We start from the raw sequence: 22,160 nt of genomic DNA on the forward strand, positions 1-22,160 counted from the left end.
GAGTCACATATGAAATATGTTTAAAATTCATCCCCAAATTGCCAAAGTCACTACTAATGTATTCTGCTAGAAAGAAAACAAGAATTGGAAGCCATCTAAATCTCTTCTACATATCATGTGGGAGCCATGCCTGGCAGGCACCAGCTGCACAAACCCTTGCTTAGGGAAGCAGAGGATCAGGAGTAAAGAGAAGAGCCCTGTAAGGGAATGCCATTCCTTCCCGCTCTGAGAGCAAGCCCCAGACACTAACAGGGTCTCCTGATGGGGAGAGTTTAACAGCAGCCTGCAGCTGGGGAATAGAAAATCATATCTGGAAACAAAAATACTATTTGAACCACTCCAGGAAAACGAGTGTTTCTAAAGTGATGGGGTTTTGGAGTCGTGGGGGTCTGGAGCTGATGGCCAAGAAAGAATTCTTGAGATGTGTTTGGTGCAAAAAGGTGATTTTGTTTTATGATTTTTTTTACCTCAATACCTAGAGTTTCTTGTCTCTCAGCTTCAAAGAATGAAGAGGTAGACACAAAATGAGCAGCAGGCAAAACTTTATTAGAGTAATATAAGAAAGTAGGAATAGAATGAAAGCTCTCTTTATAGAGAGGGGGCATTTGAAAGTGAATGCCTGTTACTGTAGGCAAGGGTCTTTGTTTTATAAGGTTTTGGTCACCACCTCCCTCCCACCTTTGTTTCTTCTCAGGTCCGACCCTTATTGGCTGGGTAACTCTAAATGTCAACTCATTCCTTTTTGATTGGCTCATTTCTTTTACATGAGGGGTGGTCTATGGCCATGCCGTTCCTTGTGCGTCATATGTTTTATGGTCTACTACTCACTTTTCGTCAGGTCTTTTGTCAAATTCCTGAGGGGAACCTGAGGGGGAATAGCGGCATCTGTTACAGTCTTAAGAGGAACCTTACACCCAAGAGGGTTTACTGTGGTCAGACACTCCCAGCATTATTCCAAAATATGTGTTTTTCCCCATCCAGGGGCCTCAGGTCCTCATCTTTCCCTCTCTGCCAATTTTATTCTATATTTCCCTATCATAATTTTATTAAATCACAGGGACAGGACCCATGGGCAGAAAGAGCTGCACTGGGGTTGTGAAGAGTGACCAGTTATATACCATGGAGTTGAGGGAGGTAAAGGCAAAAGGAAGCCTACAAAAGGACTTTCATATGTTAAAGATACCTGAGGCCTTGCTATTGTAAAGCTAAGGTTGTTTTCTCTCTAGTCAGGCATTAACTTTAAGTCAGTAGGGAGTTAATGGAGAAACGCTACACTGTGTATTTGCTTCAAGTATTTGTCAATGGGCTGCAGGTTATAAAGGAATTTAACTATAACTACCATTTCCTTCTTGCTTTTGTTCCCCACATCATTGTGGAAGGGAGGGTGATATTGGGGTTCTGGGAAACTAAATCTATAGGTTTCTGGAGATTAGGTTGTTGACAAGATTGCCTTTTTCTTATAATTTACTATGATTTATGTGAACTGATGGAGACTCATATTCTGCATGACTGTGGTCTCTATCAGTTAACCATTTGTTTTCCCCTTTCCTTTGTTCTTGGGCAGCCAGGAGTGCCTGAGCAATGTCACACATATCTCACTGCCACCGCCCCCCCCCCCCATGGGGTGGGGGAGGGTGGTGTTAACTTTTGCTTTGCCCTCAGCTTTCCTAATACTTCCTCATCATAGAGGTATGAAAACATTGTTCCGATCTGAGTTCATGATTTAATAAAACTCTCTTCCTTGCTACTCTAACCCCTATGCCAAACTATTGCTCCTCCATCAGATTCTGTTGTCAAAACTATTCATTGTATCACTGGTGAAGTTTGTGTTTTCTTTTTTATAGAATTGATGGGGCAAACATACTATCATTATAATTATTCATGAGATGCAGAGGAATCCTAGAAATTACTCCAACCCAACCCACTGTATTAAGCAAGAAGATCAGCGTAATACAGTAATGAGTGAATACAATTGTGAGCTATAATTTTCCTTGTTGGTAATGTGATATTATAACATATCTCATTGGATGCTGAATAATTCAATGGGATGAAGCCCTAGGAATTCTAGAAATTCCAAATCAATATGCAATTTATCTTATATAGTGAACCTCAAGAGTAATAAATAGGGAAGTATTTAAACTCCCAATGAAAAAGTGTTTCTAAACCCACAAAGTAATGGTTTAACAGAGGCCTTGGTGCATGTAGATAGATTTAGCTACAATGGACTGCATGATTTGAAGTACCCCACAAAGACCTGATCCTCACCTTTGACTAGCCTTCAGTCATCTTTCAAATCTCATTCACAATTCAGGGGGACAAGAACCTTAGAACCCTTCACCCTTAATGTAAAGGAGAGAACCACCTCACTTCATTTAAATTATTTTTCACCAGCCTATGTCCCATGTCAGAGGTACTCAGTCTCCTCTACATTCTCCTAATTGTTTGTGCAAGACCTGTCATTTGTTCTTATTTTTACCCATTGTTTCCTGAATGATCTTAGTTTGCTTCCTTGAGAAAGGGACAGTTTCTTTTTCAACATTGTGACCCTAGCACCTAACAGAATGCCAGGGGAGGACGTCAAATGTTAGAGAACATGGCAACATCGAACTGGGCTTGGAAACAGAGGAATGTGTACCTGTATCATTATACTAATAATGGAAAAATAAAATAGAAATGGGATGCAAAAACTTTAAAGATAAGACTTCATCACCCTCACACTATTGCAACCAGAACAATCAAGTGTTCACCTTGTCTGATGGCAGGTATCGGTCTCACAAAGCTATGTGGAATTGCTCCTTCTCCTCTTGAGATTGTTTCTTCCCAAAGTTAAGAATCGTACAAATATGAAGATATATAGAAAGGAGAAAAGCAATTTTTTTGGCAGGATCCACACCTCCCTCATTGAATGACTGTTTAGAGATAATGAAGATTAAGTTTATTTACAAGGTATCATCTTTAAGTTTTTATTTATTTATTTTGAGAGAGAAAGCATATAATCAGGAGAGAGGCAGAGAGAGGGTAGGAGAGAATCCCAAGGAAGCTCCATGCTGTCAACACAGAACTGTGAGATCATGGCCTGAGCAGAAATTAATAGCTGGACGCTTAACTAACTGAGCCACCCAGGCACCCCAGGGCATCATCTTTTAAATCTGTAATTAAAACAAACTATAGCTGAAAACTCAGAATGGGGGTGACATGAGACCCAGGGACATTTATCTGTGTCCCTATTTGTGCCAGGTTCTGTTTCCTTATCTGTGTAAATGGTTACAGTTGAATTGACAAATTGGGGAAAAAACTTTCAAAAAATAGTTTTCTAAGTAATTTTCTCCTCTTTGGTTTCTGCAAACATATTACAATTCTCTTAAAAATAAACCTTGAACAAATCAAACATGTAAAAACAAACCGTATTACCTCAGTCTTCTATACTGTTTAGTGATAGGAGTGGCTCTGGAGCATGGCACAAAGGATAAACAGGTGAATTCACATGACTCTGGATGACCAGCTAGGACTCACGAGTTTCACCTAACTAAAGCAAATTGTTCTAAATTTATGTGTCTTAAGTCAGTATCTAATTTTTATCCTAATTTTACAGATCACTGAAAGAAAGGTTCAGAAATATATATGACAAAATATGACAATATACCAAAATGGCACCATCTCCTCTGAGGTTTCAGACTTCCTCCTGAATTGTTTTGTCAGGTCCCCCAGCTGGAAGTTCTGGTTGTCCCTGCCCCTCAGCCTTCTCTTCCTTCTGGCCATGGGGGCCAATAGTATTCTCCTGATTACCATCTGGCTAGAGGTCTCTCTGCATGAGCCCATGTACTACCTGCTCAGTATCCTTTCCCTGCTGGACATTGTTGTCTGCCTCACTGTCATCCCCAAAGTCCTGGCCATCTTCTGGTTTGACCTCAAGTCCATCAGTTTCTATGCCTGCTTCCTCCAGATGTACATCATGAATTGGTTCTTTGCTATGGAGTCCTGCACATTCATGGTCATGGCCTATGACCGCTGTGTGGCCATCTGCCACCCACTGAGGTACCCATCCATCATCACTGACCAATTTGTAGCCAAGGCTGCCATTTTTATTTTGGCCAGGAATAGTATTGTTACAATGCCTATCCCCATTCTATCATCCCAACTCCATTATTGTGGGACAAATGTCATTGACAATTGCATCTGTGCCAATATGTTTGTCTCCAGGCTCTCTTGTAATGATGTCACCATTAGTCGCATCTACCAGTTTGTTGCAGGCTGGACACTGCTAGGATCTGACCTCATCCTCATCTTCTTCTCCTACACCCTCATATTGCGAGCTGTGCTGAGACTCAAGGCAGAAGGTGCTGTGGCCAAGGCCCTGAGCACATGTGGCTCCCACTTCATCCTTATCCTCTTCTTCAGCACCATCCTTCTGGTCTTCGTGCTCACTCATGTGGTGAAGAAGAAGGTCTCGCCTGATGTTCCAGTCTTGCTCAACGTCCTCCACCATGTCATCTTCTCAGCCCTCAACCCCGTTGTGTATGGATTACGGACCCAGGAGATCAAGCAAGGAATCCAGAGACTACTGAAGAAAGTGTGCTAATAAGGACAAGATCTCTGCATTCCTAATATAGGATGAGTTTTGAATCAATGATGGGTGAGTGGGCTGGAATTCATAGCTATTGGATATTGTGTCTTTAAAAAACTGAAGTTTCATTGTATGTTTCCCTTTCTCTCACTTTTACTTTAACAATATCCTTGATCCCTTTGCCTTTCCACCATGCACATTATCCTATTTTGACAAAATACTGGGATTTCTTGGACAGGTACCTTAGTGAGAATTTTATTCTTGAATATACAGCTATTAATATGCCATGTCTTTGTGTTCTTGACTATACAACTCTGCATATTTTGGGGTAGTTGTGTAATATGCAATGTATTTTTATTCTTATTTTTATCGAAGGGAGCATTTTGGAGACAAAGACATAGGGGTGAAATTTCAGTCCTGAATGATGGAAAGTTGCTTGTGGTCTATAATTTGGTCTGAAATTGGGCGGTCTTTTGAAATGTGCATTGCAAGAGGGTTGGGATTTTGCATGGGTTTCTCATTGTGCAGTGATTAGCAATGAATCTGATTAGATTTAATGGGCTTCTAAATTCTCCTCCCCGTTGTGTTTGTGCTTTGGACATTTATCTTTTGGATCTAGGGTATCATACTTTATGGTGTGCAAACATAGCTCTGTTAATGACTGAAGAATTATAAGGATTATAATACATGATCCCATAATAATAATTTAAAATGTTTAAAACATATTATATGAACATTGTATCATATTAATTGGAGAGTTTCTAGGCACACTTTGTGTTCTGGGAATTTTGTTAGATATTAAAACACAAAAATAGAATATTGTTTTTTAATATCTCTCATGAATTCCCAATGGGACTAAGCCCCAGTTGTGCACAGCAATAACTTACTCATCAGTGCATCCTGTATTGCCCCTGAACCAAAAAAGAACAACTCCCCTTATTATGATCAATTTAGTGAGTCAGAACCCAAACTGCATCCTGTGCTGTAATAGTACAGAGACTTGAAAAGGTATAGAGTGGTGGTCCACAAACACATATCCATTTAAATTCACTAGGATAGTCCCTGCATAAACCAGAGTTCACAGCAGATAAAGGTGGACAAAAGTAAATTTTACCAAGTTATAGTTTCAGTATAATTGTTGTGTCAAATATGGCATCTGCACTAAAGCTGACAAAGTCTCTGGCAATTTACTATACAGATATTATTCTGGCTGATGTATTCTCAGTTAATTCCCACCCAGAAAATATGCCAAGAGCAGTTTCTATTGAACAGGTGTAGGCAGCAGTATATAGTCAAGGACTTTCTCTAGGCTACATTAACCGTTTTGCTTTTTGTCACTATATAGACCACAAGAACCTAGAGCATTGTTTTAAATGATTTTTTAAAAAATATTTTTAAATGAATTTATTTTGTTTTTATTTGTATTCACTTATTTTTAAATTCCAGTTTAATTAACATGCAGAGTTATATTAGTTTCAGGTGTACAATATAGTGATTCAACAATTCTATACATTACTCAGCGATCATTATGCTATGTGTGCTTTTAATTCCTCTCACTTATTTCACCCATTTCGCACTCACCTCCCCTCTGGTAACCACCAGTCTGTCTTCAATATTTAAGAGTCTAATTTTGTCCATTCCTTTTTTTTTTTGTTTATTTGTTTTGTTTCTTAAACTCCACATTTGAGTAAAATCATTTGGTATTTGGCTTTCTCTGACTGACTTACTTCACTTAGTATTATACTTTGTAGATCCATCCATGTTTTTGTAAAAGGCAAGATCTCATTCTTCTTTATGATTGAAAATATTCCATCCTATATGTATACCACATCTTCCTTGGTCATTCTTCTATCAGTGGACACTTGGGGTGATTCCATAATTTGGTTATGGTAAATAATGCTGCATAAACATACTGGCTCTCATATATTTTCAGATTAGTGTTTTCATATTCTTTGGGTAAATGCCCAGTGGTGGAATTACTTGGTCATATGGTAATTCTATTTTTAATTTTTTGAGAAAACTCCATACTTTTTTTCACAGTGCCTGCACAGTTTGCATTCCTACCAACAATACAAGATAATTCATTTTTCTCCATATCCTCACCAAAACTTCTTTCTTGTGTTCTGGATTTTAGCCATTGTGACAGGTGTTAGTTGATATCTCATTGTGGTTTTGTTTTGCATTTTCCTGATGATCAGTGATGTTGACCAACTTTTCAATTGCTTCTTGGCCATTTTTATATCTTTTTTGGTGAAATGTCTGTTAAAGCCTTCTTCCCATCTTTTAATTGGATTAATTTTTTTTGTGGTGTTGAATTGTATAAGTTCTTTGTATATTTTGGATATTAGCCCCTTCGCAGGTATTTCATTTCCAAATATCTTCCCCTGTTCAGTAGGTTGTCTGTTAGTTATGTTCATTATTTCCTTTGCTATGCAAAAGCTTTTTATTTTGATGTAGTCTCCAGAGTTTATTTTTGCTTTTGTTTCTTGTGCTTTAGAAGACATATATAGAAAAATTTTACTACTGCTGATGTCGACAAATTATTGCTTGTGCTCTCTTCTAGGACTTTTATGATTTCAGGTGTCACATTTAGGTCTTTAACCTATTTTGAGTTTATTTATGTCTATGGTGTAAGAAAGTGATCCAGTCTCACTCTTTTGGATGTAGTTGTCCAGTTTTCCCAACACTATTTGTTGAAGTGACTGTCTTTTTCCCTTTGCATATACTTGCCTCCTTTATCACAGATTAATTGACCATGTAGTTGTGGGTTTATTTTTGGGATCTTTATTTTCTTTTATGGATCTATGTCTATTTTTGTGCCAGTGCCATGCTGTTTTGTTTATTACAGTTTTGTAGTATATCTGTATATCTAGGATTCTGATACTTCCAGTTTTGTTCTCATTTTTAAGATTGCTTTGTGTATTCGGGGTCTTTTGTGGTTCCATACAAATTTCAGGTTTATTTGTTCTAGTTCTGAAAAAAAAATGTTATTGGTATTTTGACAGGAATTGCTTTAAATCTGTAGATTACTTTGGGTAGAATGAACATTTTAACAATATTTGTTTTCCCAATCCATGAGCATGGAATATTTTTCCATTTGTTTGTGTCATCTTTAACTTCTTTCATAAATGTTTTATCATTTTCAAAGTACATGTCTTTTACCTCCTTGTTTATTATTAGATATATTATTATTTTGGGTGCAATTATAAATTAGATTGTTTTCTTAATTTCTCTTTCTGCTACTTCATTATTAGTGTATAGAAATGCAATGATTTCCATACATAAATTGATTTTTATCCTTTGACTTTACTGAGTTCATTTATCAGTTTTAGTAGTTTTTTGGTAGAGTCTTTTGGGTTTTCTTTTTATTTTTTTAATTTAAATTCAAGTTAGTTAACATACAGTGTAGTCTTGGCTTCAGGAGTAGAACCTAGTGATTCATCTCTTACAAATGACACCCAGTGCTCATCCCAAAAAGTGCCCTCCTTAATTCCCTTCACTTATTTAGACATTCCCCCACCCACCACCCCTCCAGCAACCCTCAGTTTGTTCCCAGTATTTAAGAGTCTCTAGGGGCGCCTGGGTAGCTCAGTTGGTTGAGCGTCAAACTCTTGATTTTGGTTCAAGTATGATCTCCCGATTTGTGGGATTGAGCCCCGAGTCAGGTTCTGTGCTGACAGCACAGAGTCTGCTTGAGATTTTCTCTCTCACTCTCTGCTCCTCTCCAGCTTGCTCTCTGTCTCTCAAAATAAATAAACTTAAACAAAAAAAAAAGTCTCTTATGGTTTACTTTCCTCTCTATTTTTATCTTATTTTCCTTCCCTTCCCCTCTGTTATATGTTTTGTTTCTCAAAATCCACATATGAGTGAATCATATGATACCTGTCTTTCTCTGACTGACTTATGTAGCTCAGCATAATACCCTCTAGTTCCATCCATTGCCATTGTTGCAAATGGCAAGATATCGTTCTTTTTCATCACTGAGTAGTATTCCACTGTGTGTGTGTGTGTGTGTGTGTGTGTGTGTGTGTGTGTGTGTGTAGTTACATCTTCCTTATCCATTCATCATTCAATGGACACATGGGCTATAGTTGATATTGCTGCTATAAACATTGGGGTGCATGTGCCCCTTCGAATCAGTATTTTTGTATCTTTTGGATAAATACCTAGTAGTGCAATTGCTGGGTCTTAGGATAGTACTATTTTAATTTTTAATGAGCCTCTATGCTGATTTCCAGAGTGGCTACCCTAGTTTGCATTCCCACCAACAGTGCAAAAGGGTTCCCTTTTCTTCACACTCCCACTAAACTTATTGTTTCTTGTTTTGTTCATTTCAGCCATTCTGACAGGTGTGAGGTAACTTATTGTGGTTTTGATTTGTAGTTCCTTGATGATGAGTGACGTTGAGTATGTTTTCATGGGTCTGTTAGCCATCTGGATATCTTCTTTGGAAAAATGTCTATTCATGTCTTCTGCCCATTTTGTCATTGGATTATTTCTTTCTTGGGTGCTGAGTTTGGTAAATTCTTTACAGATTTTGGATACTAACTCTTTATCAGATATGCCATTTGCAAATGTCTTCTCCTGTTCCGTCAGTTGTCATTTACTTTTGTTGATTGTTTCCTTCACTGTGCAGAAGCTTTTTATCTTGATGAGGTCCCAGTAGTTCATTTTGGTTTTGTTTCCCTTGCCTCTGGAGACATGTCAATAAGAAGTTGCTACAGCCGAAGTCAAAGAGGTTGCTGCCTGTTTTCTCCTGTGGGATTTTGGTGGTTTCTTGTCTCACCTTTAGGTGAATTTATTTTTGTGTATGATGGAAGAAAATGGTCCAGTTTCATCCTTCTGCATGTCAGTGTCCAGTTTTCCCAGCACCATTTGTTGAAGATACTGTCTCTTTTCCATTGGATACTCTTTCCTGCTTTGTCAAAGATTAGCTGGCCCTATATTTGTGGGTCCATTTCTGGGTCTCTACTCTATTCCATTAATCTCTGTGTCTGTTTTTTATTTTTTTCCAATACCATACTGTCTTGATTGCTACAGCTGTGTTATATAGCTTAAAGTACAGGATTGTGATGCCTCCAGCTTTGGTTTTCTTTTTCAACATTACTTTGGCTATTTGAAGTCTTTTGTGGTTCCATACAAATTTTAGGATTGTTTGTTGTAGTTCTGTGAAGAATGCTGGTGTTATTTTGATATTATCATGCCATATGCAAATAGTGAATGTTTTACTTCTTCCTTCCCAATTTGGATGCCTTTTATTTTTTTTCTGGTCTGACTGCTGTGGCTAGGACTTGTATAATCATGTTGAGCAAAAAGTGGCAAGAGTGGACACCCTTGTCTTGTTCCTGATCTTAGGAGAAAAGTTCTTAATTTTTCATCATTTTTTAATGATGTTAACTGTGGATTTTTCATTTATGTACTTTATCATCTAGAAGTATGTTCCCTCTACACCTACTGTGTTGGGTTTTTTTCATGAATGGATGTCATACTTTGTCAAATGCTTTTTCTACATCTGTTGAAATAATCATATCTTCTTTATCCTTTCTCTTATTGATGTGATTCATCACATTGATTGCCTTACAAATACCGTACCCCAGTAATAAATGTCAGTTGATTATGGTGAATGATTTTTTAAATTTATTGTTGGATTCTGTTTACTAGTAGTTTGTTGAGGATATTTGTGTCTATGTTCATCACAGATATTGGCCTGTAGTAGTTGTTGTTGTTGTTGTTGTTGTTGTTGTTGTTGTTGTTCTTCTTCTTCTTCTTCTTCTTTTTGTAGTGTCTTTTTCTGGTTTTGGTATCAGGGTAATGCTGGCCTCGTAGAATACACTTGGAAGCTTTTCTTCCTCTTCTTATTTTTTTTTTTTTGGAAAAAATTGAGGAGAATAGGCAGTAACTCTTTAAATGTTTGGGAGAATTCACCTCTGAAGGCATTTGATCCTGGACTTTTGTTTGTTGGTAATTTTTTATTACTAATTTAATTTCATTGCTGAGAATCAGTCTATTCAAATTTTTTGTTTCTTCCTAATTCAGCTTTTGGATATTTTCTAGGAATTCATCTATTTCTTTCATGTTGTACAATTTGTTGGCATATAGTTGTTCATAATATTCTCTTATAATCCTTTATATTTCTGTGATGTTGGTTATATCTCCTCTTTCATTTCTGATTTTGTGTTCTCTCTCCCTCCTTCCATTCCTCCCTACTCCTATCTCTCTTTTGTCTGATGAATCTAACTAAAGTTTTATCAATTTTGTTGATCTTTTCATAGAACCAGCTCCTGGTTTCATTGATTTATTATATTGTTTTATTTTTGTCTTCTCTTTTGTTTGTTTCTCTTCTAATCTTTATTATTTCCTTCCCTCTACTGGTTGTGGATTTTGTTTGTTCTTTTTCTAGCACTTTTAAGTGTAAGGTTAGGTTGTTCATTTGACATTTTTCTTGCTTCCTAAGATAGGCCTGTATTGCTATAAACTTCCCTCTTAGAACAGCTTTTGCTGCATCACAAAGGATTGCATCCTTTATGCAATTAGGATTACTTCCTTTATGGAAGTATGGATTACCTCCTTTATGTTTGTTAATATCTGCTTTTTGTATTTGATTGCCCCCATCTTGGAGCCATAAATATATGTAATTGTAATTGTTGTAATTGTTGGATTGTTCCCTTTATGATTATATAGTGTTCTTCTTTGTCTTTTGTTACAATCATTGTTTTAAAGTGTATTTTGTCTGATATAAGTATTGCTCCCTGGCTTTCTTTTCACTTCCATTTGCATGATAAATGTTTTCCATCCCTTTACTTTCAATCTGCATGTGTCTTTAGGTCTAAAATGGATCTTGTACACAGAATATAGATGGATCTTGCTTCTGTTCATTTATCCCTTCCATCACTCTATAGAACCTGGAGCATTTTGATACTCCAATCTCACTGATCCACTATATGGACAACATCATATTAATCAGTTTGGTTACACAGAAAGTGTCAAGAACCCTAGATTATCTGATAAGACACATGCACATGACAGGGTAGAAGAGAAATGCCAGAAAGATTCAGGAGGTTGCCTTAGTCAGGATGTTTTTACATTTCCATTGGTTAGGAGCATGCTCAGACATCACTGTCATCTATAGGAACAAACTATTGTATCTTTCACCTCTTATCACTAAGAAAGAAGCCTTTTTGGATATTGGAGACAAAACGTAACACCATTGAGAATTCTGATATGATCCATGATCTGTTCAACAGGTGACATTGAAGGTTAACAATTTTTTTTTTGAAGGCTCACAATTTTTACTGGGTCCAAAAGCAAGACAGAACTCTGCAGCACATTTAGGCTGAAGTTCAGCAGCCCCACTTCTCAGACCATAGGATTTTGGAGATACAGTTGTGTTTGAGAGATACAATGGTATTAATGGTAGATAAAGAATCTATGTGGACTCTGACAAGTCATAATATAAGGGTCCCAGGATAAACCCATAAAGTTTGCAGCAAAGACTTCTTCAGAGAGCTAGTCACAATTCAAAACACAGCTCCAACTGTCTGAGGCAAGAAATAATCAACTTGTACAGGCAGAGCAGCAATCCATTCTATGAAGAGAATAGTATTTTTGGAGTTGCCTAGAGCAACTACAGAGGGCACAAATTATGCTAGCTTTTGTCTCAGAGCTTATTTGGCTTATCTAATTTACATGAATGTCCTTCCCTCTCCTAACACCTGTGGCTTCAAGAAAGCTCCCTTTGATTAGATAAAAGGGGAGGAAGAAGCTTGGGTGTATGAATGAGTGAGTTAGCTCATGATGTGCAAGGTAGAAATGGACTGTTACCTCATTGCAGCCTCAATCATGGGTTAACTGCAAAGATGGAGACAGTGCTCTGAGCAGTACATCTGGTCATCGACTTGGTATAAAGAGAGGATTAGTAAGATTTGAAAATCAGAGGCAAAAAGTATATGAATACCCTAATGGGATTTGGCACAGAGCATGCAAATCTTCACAGTTCACATTAATGCCCACCTCAGAGCATGTGTCAGAGAAGAGGGGGCAATGGACAACCAGGCAGCTAGAAGTCATGACTTCTAGAAACTTTGATTGTATGTGAGAGATATCTAGAATGACTGGTAAAGGAGGGAGATGAAGTGCATGATTTATAGTTTCTGGACCAACTGCAGTAGCAGGAATATCTTAAATCCCTCTTTAGAAATTGTAACAGGCATTATCTAGAAGAACCAGTGGCAGGACAGAGCTAACTTGCATAGGGAATGGGAATATCTGACCAGCACAGTGGTAAACTAATGCAGACATGGTCGGTGCCCTGCACTTCCATTACACACCAACACTGTTCTGCAGACACCTGGGACTCTGCCGGGGAGTGCCCTCTGGCTGTGGAAGCATGCTAGATTCCTGGTTTGGGCAGAACCAAAAGTGTTGGGGGATTAAAAATTTGAGAAACAGTTTGCAAATAATGATGGATAAAAGTTATGGCAATATCTTTCCAGTTCTTTGAATTATCATTTGTGTCTGTCTGCTACCACAGTCTTGTCCTGATTTATCCTGGTGGACATAGCTTTAATAATGATACTAGAAGCAAGTTATGTTACATAAGATCCCTGCTGTATGCTGTAAAGATATTTGAGATATTAGTGAGGTCTCATTGGATTCAATTGTTACCTCTATAGGTATTGAAGTATGTAAATCACTAGGGAGCACCTAAGAAACATCAGAGGTTAGACTTAAAAGAATAATATTAATTTTAGATGTTACTGAAATTTTTTGGAGGTAAGATGGCAGAGGAGATGGCAGAGGAGAGGATGGCAACCATAAGTTTGCCTCCTCCCTCAAATACAGCTAGATAATTATCAAATCATTCTGAACACCCAAGAAATTGATCAGAAGTCTTAGAGAACAAGGCTGTACATCTACAAATCAGAAAAATGACCCACAGAAGGTAGGAACTGTGTAGAATTTGTGAGAGAAAAGAGCTGGGAGCACTCCCCAGGCAAAGGAACCCTGACTGAGGTGGGAGTAGCACATGAGGAGGAGAGAGAGAAAAAGCACTGGGGAAAAAAAAAGTGAAAACACACTCAGGGGACTGCACAAGAAAACTACCCCCAAAACCTTTGACAGGGAAAAAGGAGAGGGTTAGTGTACTTCCAGTTTTCTATAAACAGCAGAACACAGATTCTGAAGTTTTGGAGGCCTGCAAAATTATCAGGTTTGCACCTGGGGAACTGAGCAGTGGGAGAGTAGACCTGAGCCCTGCCTGCAGTAGGCAGCCTGAGGATCCCTAGGGTCAAACAGAGAGAAGCAGTTCCCCTGCTGGGAGTGCTTTCAGGATAAGTGATGCAGCCTCTCCATGGACACAGGACCCTGTGGGCACCATCGAGATGTGCCACTCACCATTTTAGGAAAAGAGATGCTGTTTGAAGGCAGCAATCCCTTGCCCCAGTTGTGTGTTGCAATTTACCATAAACTGACCATCGTGTGGTCATGTGGCTGTCTTCTGTGACAAGCTGTCACTGGATACAACGCAGAGAGACCCTCTCCTAGATGACGAGTGCAGTTCTGTGCTGTGCGGGCCTCTGAAGTGTGGGGTTTTGAAACACAGTCATACCTGAGATGAAACAGAAGTATTGTGCCATTTGGTAGGCAGACAGCTCAGACACAGATGAGGTGAGGTGGGGATCTGACAGAAACCAGGGACATGGGCTCATCACTGAGCATCTGTGATAGCTTACTGAAGAGGGGCAGCATGCATCCCCTTAAGCCATTTTCTCCCTGCACCCTCCAGCTTGATCCACCTCAGTGAGCTAAACAGCACCACCAATGGAGAACGGAGCTGCTACACCAGGTCCCACGCCCCTGCACCCTGCAGGCACATCTCCAGTAGGGCAATTGCATCTAAGAATCAGAACATGCATGTCCCCCAGAAGACCAGCACAAACCCTTTGCCTACACCAAGTCTACTGATCATAGAGTGTTGTAGAGCTTCAGCTCTAGAAGAAAAAGGATCTTGTGTCATTTGGCATTTGTTTTTATTTTTGTCTTTGTTTTGTTTGATACAAAAAGAGCAATTTTTAAAATTTTATTTATTTTTTATTTAAAAAATTTTTAATTATTTTTTATTTTTATATATTTTTAAATTTTAATTTTTTCTTCTTTTTCTTTCTTTTCTTTCTTTCTACCTTTTTTCTATCAAGCTTCTTGTAACAAGAAAGAACTGGAAGAAATGATGACCAGAGATTTAATCAATGCAGATATAAGTAAGATATATAAGTCTAAGTTAGAATTTTAAACAATATTAAGGATATTAGGTAGGCTTGAAAAAAGCATAGAATACACTAGAGAATCCCTTACTGCAGAGATAAAAGAACTAATATCTAGTCAGGCCAAAATTAAACATGCTGTAACTGAGATGCAATCCCAAATGGAGGCCATAAAAATGAAGATGGATGAAGCAGAGAAGTGAATCAGTGATACAGAACATAAAATTATGGAAAATAATGTAGCTGGAAAAAAGAGGGAAAATAAAGGTCATGGAATCAGACTTAGGGAACTCAGTGACTTATTAAAATGTACTAATAGTCACATCATAGGAGTCCCAGAAGATGAAAACAGAGAAAGAGGGACAGAAGGTTTATTAAAACACATTATAGCTAAAAACTTCCCTAATCTGAGGAAGGACACAGACATCAAAATCCAGGAAGCACAGATAACTCCCATTAAATTCAATGAAAGCCAACCATCACCAAGGCATATCATAGTCAAATTCATAAAATACACAGACAAGAAAAGAATCCTGAAAGCAGCAAGGGAAAAGAAGTCCTTAACCTACAAGGGAAGACAGATCATAGCAGCAGATCTATCCACAGAAACATGGCAGGCCAGAAAGGAATGGCAGGGAACATTCTATGTGTTGAATCAGAAAAATATGCAGCCAATAATAAATAATAATAATAATAATAATAATAATAATAATAATCCTTATTTTATTATTTGTTTATTTCTTAAGAATTCTTTATCCAGCAAGATTGTCATTCAGAATAGAAGGAGATAAAGAGTTTCCTAGACAAACAGAAACTAAAGGAGTTCATGACCACTAAACCAGCCCTGCAAGAAATTTTAAGGGGGTATTGCTAAGTGGAGAAAACAAACAAACAAACAAACAAAAAATATCAAAGCAACAACAACTAGAAAGGACCAGAGACCATCACCAGAAACACCAACTCCACAGGCAACACAATGGCACTAAATTCATATCTTCCAATAATCACTGATTGTAAATGGACTAAATGCTCCAATAAAAAGACATAGGTTAACAGAATGGTTAAAAAAAAAAGATCTGTCTATATGCTGCCTACAAGAGACTCATTTTAAACGTAAAGACAACCACAGAGTAAAAGTAAGGGATAGAGTACTGTCATGCTAATGGACATCAAAAGAAAGCTGGAGTAGCCATGCTTGTATCAGACAACGTAGATTTTAAAACAAAGACTATAACAAAAGTGAAGAAGGGCATTGTATCAGAATTAAGGGATCTGTCTATCCATCAAGAAGATCTAACAATTGTGAATATTTATGCCCCAAACTTGGAAGAAATCAATAATATAAATCAATTAATAAGAAACATAAAGAAACTCATTGATAAAAATATAATAATAGTAGACGACTTTAACACCCCACTTATAGCAAGGGACAAATCACCTAAGCAGAAAATCAACAAGCAAATAATGGCTTTGAATGACACGCTGTACCAGATGGACTTAACTGATATATTCAGAACATTCCATCTTAAGGCAGCAGAATATGCATTCTTCTCAAGTACATATGGAACATTCTCCAGAAGAGATCACATACTGGGTCACAGATCAGCCTTGAACGATTATAAAATGATTGAGATCATACCATACATATTTTCCAATCATGATGCTGTGAGAATTGGTCAATCACAAGAAAGAATTTGGAAAGCCCTCAAATATATGGAAGTTAAAAAACATCCTAATAAAGAATTAATGGGTTAACCAGAAAATTAAAGAAGAAATTAAAAAAATACATGGAAGCAAATGAAAATAAAAAAAAAAAACAAAAACAGCAAGTCCAAAACCTCTGGGATGCAGCAAAGGCAGTCCTAAGAGGGAAGTATATTGTAATTCATGCCTATATCAAGAAGCAAGAAAAACAAAACTGGAGGCATCATGATTCCATATTTCAAGCTATATTACAAAGCTGTAGTTATCAAAACAGCATGGTACTGGCACAAAAAAACAGACACATAGATCAATAGAACAGAATAGAAAACCCAGAAATGGACCTACAATTATATGGTCAACTCCTCTTCAACAAAGTAGGAAAGGATATCCAATGGAAAAAAGACAATCTCTCCAACAAATGGTGTTGGGAAAACTGGATGGTGACATGTAGAAGAATGAAACTCTACCCTTTTCTGACACCATACACAAAAATAAATTCAAAATGGATCAAAGACCTAAATGTGAGATAGGAAACCATCAGAATTCTACAGGATAAAACAGTCAGCAACCTCTCTGACCTCAGCTGGAGCAACTTCTTACTAGACACATCACTGAGGCCAAGGGAACCAAAAGCAAACATGAACTATTGGGACTTCATCAAGATAAAATTGTCTGTACAGTTAAGGAAACAATCAACAAAACTAAAAGCAGCATACGGAATGGGAGAAGATATTCTCAAACAACATATCTGATAAAAGGTTAGTATTAAAAATCTATATGGAATTTATCTAACCCAACACCCAAAAAACAAAAATCTAGTTAAGAAATGGGCAGAAGACATGAACAGACACTTTTTGAAAGAAGACATCCAGATGGCTAACAGACACATGAAAAGATGTTCAACTTTGCTAATCATCAGAGAAATACATACCAAAACCACAATGAATAACCACCTCACACCTGTCAGAATGGCTAAAATGAACAACTCAGGCAACAAGAGATGTTGGCAAGGATGCAAAGAAATGGGAACCCTCTTGCATTGTTGGTGGGAATGCAAACTGGTGCAGCCACTCTGAAAAACATCATGGAAGTTCTTTAAAAAAATTAAAAATAAAACTACTCTATGTCCCAGCAATTGCACTACTAGGTATTTATCCAAAGGATACAAAAATGCTGATTCAAAGAGGCACTTGCACCCCAAAGTTTATAGCAGAATTGTCAACAATAGCTAAATTAAGAAGAGCCCAATGTCCATTGACTGATGAATGGATAAAGAAGAGGTGGTGTGTGTGTGTGTGTGTGTGTGTGTGTGTGTGTGTGTGTGTGTATAATATTCCATACATATATACACATACACAATGGAATATTACTTGGTGATCAAAAAGAGTGAAATCTTGCTACTTGAAACAATGTGGACAGAACTGGAATATATTATGCTTAGTGAAATAAGTCAATTAGAGAAAGACAAATATATGATTTCACTCATATGTGGAATTTAAGAAACAAAACAGATGAACATAGGGTAAGAGAAGGAAAAATAAGATAAAGTCTAGCTGTTTTCTTTTAGAAAGTTTCACAGAACTTCTTTTTGTGAACTGATTAATTCTGTTAGATTTCAGAATCCAGAGTCATCTTATAGAAATCTAATAACAGAGATATTCCTATTAAATCATGCCAACTTATGGCAGCCTTTGGCAAGTTTAGTCAGTTGTGCAGAGTAAGGTTGAATAACATACATACAAGATAGCCATATAGTGGAACAGTGGTCATGACATGTGGTGAGGGCAAGAACATAATTAGTGATGTCAGTGGAGATGATTTTGTCAAGTTGGTTTAGAAAGTCCATAGGGGTTAAAGCACAGGTATAATACAATAGTACTTGATAGTGTTTAGAATATAAGCTCTGCACTGGGCCTTGGTTTTTCCTTCTAGCTGAATCCAATCACTACACACACACACACACACACACACACACACACACACACACACATACACGTATACTATACACACACACACAAAACATGTATACATATTTATGTATATCATATATTTCATCAAGACTTGGGAAGTTGAGGATCAAACATATTTAGGGTTAAGAATTCTTAAGACTTGCTCCTGAATCTGCTTTTTCCCGACCCCATAGATAACAGGGTTGAGTGCAGGTGGTACAACCATATATAGATTGGCAAGAAATATATGAATATATCCAAGGATGCTATGACCAAAGCGGTGGGTCAGAAAGGGAAAAATGCTGGGATGTAGAAGATGAGCATGACACAGATGTGGGAGCCACAGGTGTTGAGAGCTTTGAATCAGGCATTCCACGATGGTAAACAAAAGACTGTATAGAGTATTTTCATGTACAAAAACCCAGTTACAATAAAGTCAATTAATCCCACAGAAAAAGCAACCATACCAAGTAAATTATTGGTCCTGATACTGATACAGGAAAGACAGTCAATGCCCATGTCTTCACAGTAAGTGTGGGGGATGATATGGGCACCACAGAATGACAACAGCAAGATGAGGAAAACAAAAGGAATAACAAAGATTAAAGATCTCATGATCATGACTATACCGAGAATGGTCACCACCTTGTTTTTGAGAGTCATGGTATATCTCAGGAGATTGTAGGTGGCAACATAGTGATCTATGGTCATGACTGTCAGTATCCCAGACTTGAGGCCAGTGCACAGATGAGTCATAAACATCTGTGCAAGGCAGGCACCAAAAAGAATTTCCCTGAAATTGAACCAAAAGATGCCCAGCATCTTGGGAATGGTGGCAGAGGACAGGCTTAGGTCAGTGAAGGCCAACATTGCCAGGAAGTAAAACATGGAGACTAGGTTCAGTCTGAATTATAAAGAGGATTATAACATTCCCCAGGAGTGCAATCAGATATACAATACAAAAGGGGAAACCAACCCAGATGTGAAAAATTTCCAGGCCTGGAATCCCCAGCAGGACAAAGGAAGAAGGATGGGATTGAGTAGTATTATGATAGGCCATCTTCATGGTTGCTGGTAAGTTTTTTCACATTGTGTCAGGACTCCGATCTCATTCATGTCATTCTTTCAGGCCACGGAGAGACATGGAATTAATTCTCCACCTTAATCCTTAGTAGAAGACCCTGGAGTGAAAAGTGATAAATGATTTTAAAAGCTCCCAAATACAGAACTCACCAGATTCTGGACATCTTGTTTTTCTGTCCAAGATACATCCCAAATTTGATACTCTGCAAATAGTCTTAAGAATGATGTAAAATTACATCATTGTAATGATGTAAAATGATGTGCTTACATTTTAGAGGAACTTCCGTAATGTTACAATGGAGAATGGGCTGCAGGGGCAATTGGAGTTTGATGCAAGTAGGGTGAACGATGATGCTAGCCTGATCTAAATAAATGATAATGGAGATGGAGAGGTGAAGGAGTATACAGTAAATTGACAGAGAACAGTATTTGATGTGATTTGGGGGATGAAAGAAAGCAATAGGTCACGTTTAACTTCCAGAATTCTGTGTTAGGCAAATGAGCAAATATTGCTGCTATTCAGTGAGAAAGAGTACATAATGGGAGTGATTTTTGTTTGCTTTAGTTTATGAGAGTAGGTGTTGACATCAGTCCTGAAATAAATAGATATGAAGTTCGTATTGAATCAAGTAGCAATTCTCAGGCAGAATACCAGTTAAGTTCCCACTATTGTTGAAACTCAGTTTTAGGGCTTCCGTGAGTTTATAAAGTACCAAAAATCTATGCATGTGCCTGTAGGAACCATAGGATTCATGTTGTGATTAAAACTATCATATTTTTCCCCATGTTCATAATATTTAATCTCTGGAGAGTCATACTGGGGAGAATATCACAATAGTAAATGAATGTCTGTATCTTCAAAGCCCCCTCAGGTAACTAAAGAAGAAAGAGGTAGAGACAAGAGCCATTCTCAAAGATGACAAATCAAACGTCTTCAGGAAAAATAATCTCATAAATACGTTACATGGGGATTCATGTATTTTCTCTATTTGTGCACCTGCCTGTATAACTGTGTTAAAATGTATTGTATAATATTGACTAAATCAAACAAAAAATACAGCAGATTAAATATTGTCTGTGGGACTAAGGCATGGACATATTTTAGTGTGGGCATTATTCTGTGTAGCATATCTGCTATATTCCTTTCCTTTCTAAGCTACTATTACAAGCTGAGATCTGAATAAGAATTCAACACTGGGGTTTTAAAAGAGCCTGTTTTATTGTGCCTACTCAGTAAAAGGAGAGTGTGGCAATGTCAACTACCACATCATTCATGTCATCCAAATCCCCCCTTTGACCTCAATGTCTGAGTGTTCTTCCTTGGAGTGGATGTCACTACAGGACAATTATGGTTGTGTCTCCTCTTAGAGTATGTCTTAGCTGATATTCTTCACCCCCAGCAGTTCAATTATTTGTTTAATGGAAAGTCAGAGAAGTCAGACTCAGTCCCAAAGTGTCATCTAAATAAGCAGAACACAAGATAACAGCAGCGTCAAACTTCTTATAGTACTTTTCCTACTTTCCCTCCACCATAGGTGTGAATTTGTTTCTCAGTAGATTTCCTTAGGTTGCTACATCAGAAGAAGGAGTTTACTTCTCACTGACATACATACTCCTAAAATCAGTTTATTTCAAAGGTGGTCTAATTGGGGTGCCTGGGTGACTCAGTCTGTTAGGTGTTGACTATTGATTTTGGCTCAAGTCATGATCTCATGGTTCATGAGTTTGAGCCCCACATCTGGCTCCATTGTGGAGCCTGCTTGGGATTCTCTCTCCCTCTGTCTCTGCTCCTCTCCCATTCATTCATTCATTCATTCATTCATTCATTCATTCATTCTCTCTCTCTCTCTTTCTTAAAATAAATAAATAAACTTAAAAAAAGGTGATCTAATTTTTATGGGCTTAAATGCTTTGTTTTGTATGTTGAAATAAAATCTAATCACACCTGAGATTTAAAACATTTAGATGATTATTCATGATTACCCAAGGCAAATTGGTTTATTTCACTTCCTTTTCTCAGTGTTTATTTACCTTCTATAAACACTGGTAGTTGCTCTTATTTTATTACTTTTAGTATGAAATAAACCCAAAGTTAAATTTAAGAAATCTCTTCCAGAGGTGTTTTTCTTATCAAAGCATAAGATTTGAAAGGGGGAATAATGTTGTCATATAAGAGTTAAATAATACAATAAATGCTATGATCAGAACAGAGATATCTAAAGACACCTAAACAATATTCAGGAAAGCAAGGCTTGAGTGTTTCTTAATTGTGCCTAGCTACAAAAATAACAAAAGAATGTCCCACAGTTGGGCAATCATATAAATTTATGATTTATATGTAATCATATAAACACAGGAAAGAGAACAATAGATCACATATTAGCCCATACATAGATATTGAGAGTATACTTACTGTGGTTAAATAAGCACTCCCTTTAATGCAGGTGTGCTTCTATGGATTCGGCTTGTTTAGTTGTTTTCTGAGATGAAATTGTTAAAAATCTTATTTTCATACAAATGATTAGGGAGCATCAGAATTGCCACTGATGAAAATATTCATCTAGCAAAAATGGTGACTGTGTACAAAGAGCCAGCTTTCAG

The 22,160-nt window shown here is 37.4% G+C and overlaps 2 protein-coding genes and 1 pseudogene across 3 annotated transcripts in view; 2 read left to right on the plus strand and 1 right to left on the minus strand.

The window, feature by feature from the left end:
• LOC147576692 (olfactory receptor 52L1) overlaps positions 1–22,160 on the plus strand; it is a 455,531-nt gene that overhangs the window by 336,594 nt on the left and 96,777 nt on the right. The window lies entirely within an intron of this gene.
• LOC112865674 (olfactory receptor 56A3-like) lies at positions 3,601–5,024 on the plus strand. The gene has a single exon (XM_025928758.2). It carries the CDS (start codon positions 3,632–3,634, stop codon positions 4,577–4,579), a length of 948 nt encoding a protein of 315 aa, XP_025784543.2. The 5' UTR covers positions 3,601–3,631; the 3' UTR covers positions 4,580–5,024.
• On the minus strand, positions 18,604–19,536 carry LOC112865675 (olfactory receptor 52E5-like; annotated as a pseudogene).

The sequence above is a fragment of the Puma concolor genome, chromosome D1, assembly GCF_028749965.1.
Source record: "Puma concolor isolate L17-30 chromosome D1, mPumCon1.1.hap2, whole genome shotgun sequence".
NCBI classification, from domain to species: Eukaryota; Metazoa; Chordata; class Mammalia; order Carnivora; family Felidae; genus Puma; species Puma concolor.